At 38.0% G+C, this 9,026-nt stretch overlaps 1 protein-coding gene and 1 long non-coding RNA gene across 2 annotated transcripts; one reads left to right on the plus strand and one right to left on the minus strand.

Moving 5' to 3' along the window:
- Positions 1-260: 260 nt before the first annotated feature.
- LOC144632606 (histamine H2 receptor-like) lies at positions 261-2,931 on the minus strand. Its single transcript, XM_078491287.1, has one exon. The coding sequence runs from the start codon at positions 2,821-2,823 to the stop codon at positions 1,870-1,872; it is 954 nt and encodes a 317-aa protein (XP_078347413.1). The 5' UTR covers positions 2,824-2,931; the 3' UTR covers positions 261-1,869.
- A 1,967-nt stretch (positions 2,932-4,898) lies between these two features.
- Positions 4,899-7,400, plus strand: LOC144631426 (uncharacterized). The gene is made up of 6 exons (XR_013566734.1): positions 4,899-4,984; positions 5,428-5,523; positions 6,003-6,103; positions 6,390-6,476; positions 6,829-6,911; positions 7,079-7,400. It is a non-coding gene; the product is annotated as an uncharacterized LOC144631426 (long non-coding RNA).
- Positions 7,401-9,026: the final 1,626 nt, after the last annotated feature.

Here is a 9,026-nt window from a genome sequence, read left to right on the forward strand (position 1 = left end):
TTGAAAGGTAAATTCTTGGCAATTTAACTATAGTAACTATGATTTAACTTATCATTTATATTCAAAACACATCTTCAGTAATTTAAGAATTTACATTCATACGTGATTCGTGAAATGGTCTAAAAATAGACGTGATTCGTAAATTTCAGTGAAGTTAAATAGGCTCGTGATTAGTAATTGGGATAACTCCTTTACCACACTGTTTTTCATCTAATTTGCCAGTAATTATTGTATAAAACAAATTGAGCACATTTTCCTAAAATGTCCAAGACTTTGCCTGAATAACTGACCACTCGTCTTATACGGCTTGTGGTTCCACTTGTGCTTTTGTGACATCTTAAAGTGTTGAGCACGGGGAAAATGTTGTCGATTCATACAACAGATGACGGAAATTACTTATTTGAATAACATGCTGTACAACTGGACAAAGAGAGATGAGATAAAAAATAAATAAACGACAGAAAAAAATAATTTCTGAATTAGAAGAAGAGCACTAAAAAGAACATTCTCCTTGACTTCTATTCTGATTCTATTCTAATCATGACTTTTTTAAATTATTTTAAATGGTCGGTGCATGTTGAGGCTGATCAATGCGAGGTAAGCTCGCTCACTGTCATGATTAAGAGCTCCACACTCTATCAGGATTGATCCAACACTAAAAATACCTTGTGCGGGACTGCGCGCTAAAGAGTTACTGAGTCCCAAAGATTCAGAAAAAAAAAACGTTAAAAAACTTGTATGTTAAGAAATAAAGCAAATCGATATCTCGTGGCAAAAAATCTTAAACTTCTTATTATTAAACTTATTTAAATATTATCCATAGAAACAGTTTGTCTCATTTGTTTGTTTTTGGTCTAAGAGATTTCTTGCGACAGTAGCAAAATTGCAGATTATTTTTTGTGACACACGTAGACTGACTGCGATTTCAACAAGCATGACATACAGATGGTTCGTCCCACTGAAACACATTGGCATCGTTGACAGCCCTGTTCATAATGTTTGATGTTGCACAACAAGAACATTTTAATATTTGTTCATCTGATATGCTCCTTCAATTTTAATTAAAATGTCGTTTTACCAGATTTTAAAGCATGATTTCACCTCTCTGCACCGTCAACATAATTACGGAAACAAGATATTCGCATTCTAATTAAAATACTGATTTTTTAATCTCCATCTTCTCTGCTTTAAATTTGTTTTTCACCGTCTGTCATTTTCTCACACAAGCCTTCCGTTTTATTTTTAAGTTACCGCCCCCAAGTTTATTATCTACCGGCTTCGAATAAAACAAACTTGTAAAGGCACAACAAACAGTAGGTTGATGACATGAGCATTTATACTACTATTAGAAAGTAGACCGACGAACAAGCAACATAGTCAGTTGATTATCTACGTTCTTCCGAAATTGCATTGAACAAGAAGTCTTATTATTACAAATTAAAATATCACATTAAAGCAGAAGATTAAAGCTAAGACCCCGGCAAACTTAGAACCATTGCTTCCCAAAATTCAGTTCCCCGTTTACTCTGCACTTTCAACATGTGTTGCAGATGGTTTTTTTCTTAACACAAACATTTTTCTGAATTATTTTTTAGAAACATAACAGGCAGCCCGGCAGCAAATGTTTCCCTGTTTGTGGGAAATAATTATTTTGGAAAACAGTATGTTTCCGTAACATTAATTTGTTTCCTCGTTTGCGGGGGTCTTAAAAAAATATTTTATTTCTTAAAATCAACAATTTTACGCGTTAATTTTGACAAAGGAATCATATTTTTACAAAAGTACGAACACTTATCTATCAGAGCGAAGATTCTTATGAGGAAAGAAGCGATGAAATTATACTATCACCTATAATGAGTCGGTGATCTATCATGAAGATTGCTGTTTAAGACTGATATTTTTACACGGGCATAACTTCCGTATTATTGACATCACCCTCAAACGAATTTCTTTGATACGCCAGCAGTAGACAAAAGGATTCAGTGAAGAATTGAGGAAAACAACCAGTGAGGCTAAATTAGTGGCTAAGACCACTGACGAACTGTATCCTAGAAAAGCTACAACAAATACAATACAGAAGTAAGGAATATAGCAGGCTATAAGTAATCCAAACACACCCAGCATACTGTTTACTGATCTTCGGTACAGGGCCATGTTTAAAACGTTGCGAGGTCGGCTTCTGCGAGCTTGGCGGCTGGCAACTCTTGTATTTAAAACCCTGAGGGTGCAGTAGATTCTAAAATAACATGAGGACGTGACGACGATGCTTAAAAATCCGATAACCAATCCACTGATTTTATTGATTCGGATATTCCACATGCGGGAAATTGCCCATACTGCACTACAGATCCACATTAATACCAGAGTTAAGGCAACTTTTGTAACAGTCACCACTAGGCGATATCTCATTCCAAGACGCAAGGCGAGGTACCGCTCGATACTAATGGCCGTCATTGTTGCAAAGGACACTGAACAAAAGTAATACGCTACTGCAGCGTAAAAAGGTTGGACCGAACAGAAGAGATTAAGATCTCCTTGTAGAGTTGCAACGCCCGTAGCGACCTGCAACGGCTGCGCGACCATGCCCACTCCGAAATCAGAAAATGCCAGGCTGTAGAAAAGCGCTTTTGTCGGCGAGTGGATTGAGCGGCATTGGCGCAGAGCGAGTAAAATGACGGCGTTTCCAATAACAGCGAATGTCGAGAGAACAACATTTGCCGTGCATAAGAAGACGTACCATTGGGGAGACGATTCTCTTATGAACTGATACTCGTTGAAATCTTGTCTTGAGCAGGAGTGAATCGAGTGATTTAAGTTTGCCATTTAACCGAGCGCTTACTTTTTTGTCTGTTTCGAGAACATCAATTGTGTTTTTCAACGTCCTTAAGATCGGCTTTCGTTCAGCCACGGTTATTTTCATCAGGTTTTTGATCAGAATTAAAACCGCCAATGTCATCTACTAATTTGTAGTTTGGTTAAAAACTATATGCACACAATAATTGTTTTTCAATGTCAACATGAATGTGAAAAGATTTCAATCCAGCCTATTAGAATATTCCATTCTACTTTTTAAATGACGGTGTAAATTTTTAATCCAAACAAAAGTAAACAGAACGGCAGCTTTGTTTTATTTTATTTTGACAACCAGGATTTCCTACCAAATAGTAAAATGAAATAGAAGTGCAGGTTACGAACAATTAATGATTTATTGCATGTTATTTCACACCGCTAAAGGGCCCATACAGTCTCGCAGTTGCAACGCGGTGACCATGCAATTGCAAGTGCAATTTTACTTCCCGTTTTCGCATTTTGTGTATTCTAAAAATTTACACAACAACAAAAAATTAGTATGTCTGCTTTTTCAGACACCGTGCCTCAGTGTCTTGGTTTAAAGCTCTGCAACAACAACCTTTGATGTACTCTGCACTACAATTGCAAAATATTACATTTACACCGCATCAGAAAATGAGGAACATTATTTCTTGAACGCCTTTTTGGCTATCCCTAAAAAATAAATACAAGTAGAAACTAGTAGAGCTAAGGTGCATGTTAGGCGGGGAAAGAAGGGAGGGCGGGAAACGGGATTCCTAAGGTGGCAGGAACCGGGAGAAATTGAAAAATTTCGCGACATTTCGTTTTATTTTTTATAAGAGAAAAACCGCTACAGAAAGGGGCGGTGTGCGGGAGAAAAACGTACGGAAGCACGAGTTAAGGTGGATTTCCACTGACGCGTAATTTTTTACGTGCGTGAAAAAATTAAGAGACAATGTATAAACGACGTATGTACAGGTTTACGCAAGTCGTTCATTCATTGTCTCTAAATTTTTTCACGCACGTAAAGAAATACGCGTCAGTGGAAATCCAGCATAAGAGGTACAGGAAGTGGGTGGATTTGACCCCCTACCCCCCCCCCCCCCCCAGTCTCGTGATGCCGCGGGGAAACCTCAAGCCGCAAGCGTAGGTTCTTTAGTTATTCGGGGAAGCAAAATATGTTCCATGATCAGGTGATCTTCATCAAATTACATCTTTTTTTAATGAGTACGATACCCGCGAGCATATCAGTTATTTAATGATCTTTTTCTTTCCTTTTGAACAGTCTGTGAGTATTCCAAACTGAGTTTTTGTTAAAAATATCAGCCCTTAATTTTTTTTTCCCACTAGTTTACACAGTCAAAAAATTGTGAAACTTGAAAAATAATTTCACTTATGCATTTACCGTAAAATTCATTTACCTATCAGATGCCTCTGCATTTCTATTGCAAAAAGATGAAAATGCATACCAGTATACAGAGAAACCAACGCCTGGGGAATAAAAATTCGTCCCGTGTAACCGCACGTGAAAAACACTACCTGTTATGTAAATAAGTAGTATGGAATCATACACCAATGTGGGAATTTTGCAATAACGTATTCAGTATTAAATAAATGCTTTGCTGCACGTGAGAAGTTTGCACGTTTGTTTATAATTCACAATTTATAGCGAGGCCATTCTATTCATTAATGCGCACCTCAGCCCACTTGCGATTTTAAATTTCGCAACCGTCTTTCAGTTTGCTTCAACTAAAACCGTTGGACAAAGTTAGATCTACTTCGCGTTACGTTTACCGATGTTCCGCCAACTTCAAGTTAACGAGTCCGCTTTTAAAGGATACAGCGAGTTTTGCTGACTTTGAGCAAAAACTTCGCTTTCAGGAACAATCTTCTTAAAAGTTGTTCACTACCATGAAACCAAGACTTTGCTTGGCAGGTAAGCGAACGTTCCTTTGACGGCGTAATTTACACATGTGACTCTAAGAATCGCCAGCAGTTCAGCTTCTGAACTGAATAACTTCTAAGTGTTAGCCGTTAGCCGACAAACTTTGGTGGACAAAACACTTTTTTTTTTCAGAAGATCTTTGGAGACTCTTTGGATACAGCAGTTCAAGTATGTGGCCACAGACAAGACAGGAAAGGCAATGAAACACTGAATGCCCTCCTTATAGAGGTAACTTAAGAGCTGAATTTAGAACTCTTGAAGTTTAATTTGAGACTTAAAAACAAGACTATTTCTGAACATTTTTACTGACACTTTAAAAGCTAATGACCGCGCGAAACACTCTCTTAATATTCTTAACATACTCTATCACTTTTCTTTGCATTTCAGTAGAAACTGAAACCGTTGTCTTTCACTTCAGTAATTAATGGAGTCAAGATAACTTTGAAACGCCGTATAGTTTACGCTTATTCTCTACTTAGAATTTAACACAATAACTCGGTAAAGCTAATCTCAGAATTTCAATAAGGGCTAGATAATTTTAATAAGGGCTAGATCATTTACTCGTGTGGTTCTCAGAATCTTCAGCTTTTCGGCTACTGAAATTCACCATTCCTAAAAAGTAGTCAACAATTTTAATGGACAATAGATATTCCTCTTGTTTTTTTTTTCAGAAGATCTTTGGATACAGTCACCAAGTTCAAGTACATGTGGCCACAGACAAGACAGGAAAGGCCGGCAATGAAAAACTGAATGCCCGCTTTGTAGAGGTAACATAGGAGCAAGACAATTTCTGAACATTTTTACTATCACTTAAAAAGCTAATGACCTCGAAACACTTATCATTTTAATAAACTCTATCTCTCTGCTCTTTGTATTTAAATTGCAACCGTACGTGCATGTGTTGTCTTTCTACTTGATAATAGCCTATGAACAGGAGTCAAGATAATTCCAAAACGTCGTAGTGTTATTTCGCTTTTTCCTACATGTACATAGTCAATTGTATTTTGAATTGTTCTCATATTAGAATTCAACACAATAATTCGGTAAAGCTTCTCCGTCAGAATTGTAATTAGGTCTCTACAGTAATTTAAAGCCCCCGCGAAAACCCGTTCTTTCTACCCTCTAGGGCGTCATTTACTCGTGCGGTTCTCAGAGTGGTCAGCATTTCAGTTAGTGAACTGCACCATTCCTAAGTAGTAGCCGTCAAACTCTGATGGATAATGTACATTTCTATTTTTATTTTTAGAAGAACTTTTGAAGACTCTTTGGATACAGCCACCGAGTTCAAGTATGTGGCTACAGACAAGACAAGCAAGGCAATGAAAAACTGAAAGCCGGATTATAGAGGTAACTTAAACCTTATTTGAGGCCATAGAACAAGACTACTTCTGAAAATTTTGACGTGTCTAAACAAAAACTCGGTAAAAACTAATCTGCAAATAGTAACTACAGGGCTCTACAAGTAATTGAGTGGCGCCGGTAAAGACCCGGCGCACTTTCTATTCTTTTAGGCCAGTGCGTTATCTACTCGTGTAGTTTTCAGAATCGTCAGCATTTCAGCTAGTCGAAACTTCTCTATTTGTGGTAGCTGAACTTCAAAGGACAACCAACATTTCTTTTATTTTTTCTGAAGATCTTTGGAAACAGTCACCAAGTTCAAGTATGTGACCACAGATTAGACAGGAAAGGCAACGAAATACTGAATGCCCGCATTATAAAGGTAACTTAAGAGTTGAATTAAAAACTCTTGTTTTATATTATCACCAGATAAATTATTTATTATAAAACTTTTACTGACACTTTGCACGCTAATGATTGCAAATTACTCTGTCACCTTCGTTTGTATTTTTACTCGAAACTGCAACCGTTTTATTTTTCTAATATTTCGCTGATTTTTTTAGTCAATTGTATTTCAAAATGTTCCTTTATTAGAATTTTAAACGTAAGCGTACGTTTAGGGTGTCATTTACTCGTGTGGTTCTCAGAATCGTCAGCATTTCAGCTACTTTACTGCACCATTATTTGAAGACGGCAATTTTTGGTGGACGATTGACATTTTTGTTATTTTTCAGAAGGTTTTTGGACACAGTCACAAAGCCGTACAAGCGTGGTAACAGATAAGACAGGATCTGTGGAAAATGCCCGCCTTATAGAGGTAAATTGATGGTTTAAAACTCTTCTCTCATATAATTACCAAATAGCCTGGGATTTGCTTGCAGTAAAAGTTGCAAATTGACGTTAAGTGTCCTTAAGAATTTGTTATTACAGCAAAACAACTAAACAGTCAATCCTCATGGTGTTTAATTTTCTTTGATCTTCCAGGTTGGGATACTGGTTGTTGACTGCGTGGATAATTTCTGTTACTCAGGTAACAACTCGTTTTTCGTAAAACTTCTAGATCATTCCAAAACTTTACGTAATCCCAAGCTGGGTGGAGGGTTTCGCGCGTTCCACTTGGTGCTTGTCTACTTGCATCGCTCCCGAGGAACGGCACAGTCGGCACGGACTCGGTACTATGTACTTGTCTGGTACCACTCCCTATTTTTCATATGTTGCTCGTAGCTATAGGTATCATGGGTACCATACGAGTCAAATCAGGACTGAATGAGTTCTGAATGTTGAGTAGGGTGGGTCTCCTACCAGCAGGTAGTACTTACCGCAGAATCGACCGGCTCTAGCCCCCAGAGGACTGCCTGTATGCAAGCGGGGATTACATCTTCTAGGACCAATTTTTTTTTTTTTTTTTTGAAAAAAATAAAAAAAAAATGATCTAGGGTTTACGAGAGCGTGTTGTACTTCTTAGTGTTAATTAAGGAACGTGTGGGATTCAAACCCACAACCTTCGGGTTACAGGTTCACTGCCCTACCATCTGAGCTACAGAGCCATGATGGGAACAGCGCATGAGTGAATCCCAGTTGAGTCACTCATTTATGTGCCTGAGGACTGTTCTATACTACGATACACTTTTTTTTTACAAATAAAACAAAACAGGGGCTTCGTTGGATTTAAACCCATAACATTCCGGTTATACAGGTCCACTGCTCTACCATCTGAGCTACAGAGCCATGATAGGAACAGCGAATGAGTGAATCCCAGCTGACTCACTCATTTATGTGCCTGAGGATTTGCCTAAACTAAAATAAACTGTATATCCTAAAAACTATAACAGAATAGGGGCTTATGTGGGATTCAAACCCACAACCTTCGGGTTACAGGTTCACTGCTCTACCATCTGAGCTACTGTGCCATGATGGGAACAGCACATGAGTGAATCCCTTTTGATTCACTCATTTATGTGCCTGGGGATTTTTCTAAACTAAGGAAAACTGTAAATCATAACCACTAAAACAAAACAGAGGCTTAAGTGGGCTTCAAACCCACAACTTCGGGTAACAGGTCTACTGCTCTACCATCTGAGCTTCAGAGCCATGATGGGAACAGCGCGTGAGTGATTCTCAGTTGATTTACTCATTAATAGGCCAGTGGATGATTCTAAACTAAACAATACAACACAAACGTTACTAATAACTATGAAATGATTGTTTATAGTAAGTACAACAATTATTCCACTCACGCTTGTTTTTGTCTATGAAACGACCATAGCCGGTCATCTCATATTCAACAATTTGCGCGTTTGTGGAATAATTGTTAAGTATACTAACTTGTTAGCTATGAATCACATTAGACAGGAAGAAGGCATGGCTGCTTTCAAGACTGTTATGTGAGGTAAAGTATGAATATAAATGGCTAAGTAGCTTGGCTGATTTTGCTGTTAGTTCGATTCTGAGAAAAAAAATCAAACAAAACAACATTTTCAAATTCCAATTCGATCTGGATAAGCTTGGATAGAGGAGCTGCATGAAAACCAGCTACGGCTGATGTGGCTTCCTCTCTAAATCTTGCGGTATTTTATTTCTTCCGTCTGACCTCATGGCACAGAGCCGGTGCCAGAATGACTGCCATTGTGTGATGCTTCCATGCCAGTGCTAGTGCAAGAACCTGAGCGTGTGCCTGTGTCCATTTGGTCAGAGAACGAACTGTCATTTATGTCAGTTTGACTGAATTATAATTAAAATACAAAATACAAGATATGGCTAAATAACATAGGTAGATTATATCGGAACGGTTGGGATTCGAACCCACGACCAGTTTCTAAACAAAAATACTCTGTACTGACCACTGAAAGAAAATCAGTGGCTAAGGTGGGATTCAAACTCACAAGCTTCAAGTTACAGGTCCACTGCTCTACCATCTAAGCTACAGAGCCAC

The sequence above is a fragment of the Oculina patagonica genome, chromosome 12, assembly GCF_052425735.1.
Source record: "Oculina patagonica isolate OP01 chromosome 12, crgOcupat, whole genome shotgun sequence".
In the NCBI taxonomy this organism is placed as follows: Eukaryota; Metazoa; Cnidaria; class Anthozoa; order Scleractinia; family Oculinidae; genus Oculina; species Oculina patagonica.

What these genes read in the sequence shown, in the direction of transcription:
- LOC144632606 (XM_078491287.1), bottom strand. Translation starts at nt 2,823, where the DNA reads ATGGCAAACTTAAATCACTCGATTCACTCCTGCTCAAGACAAGATTTC.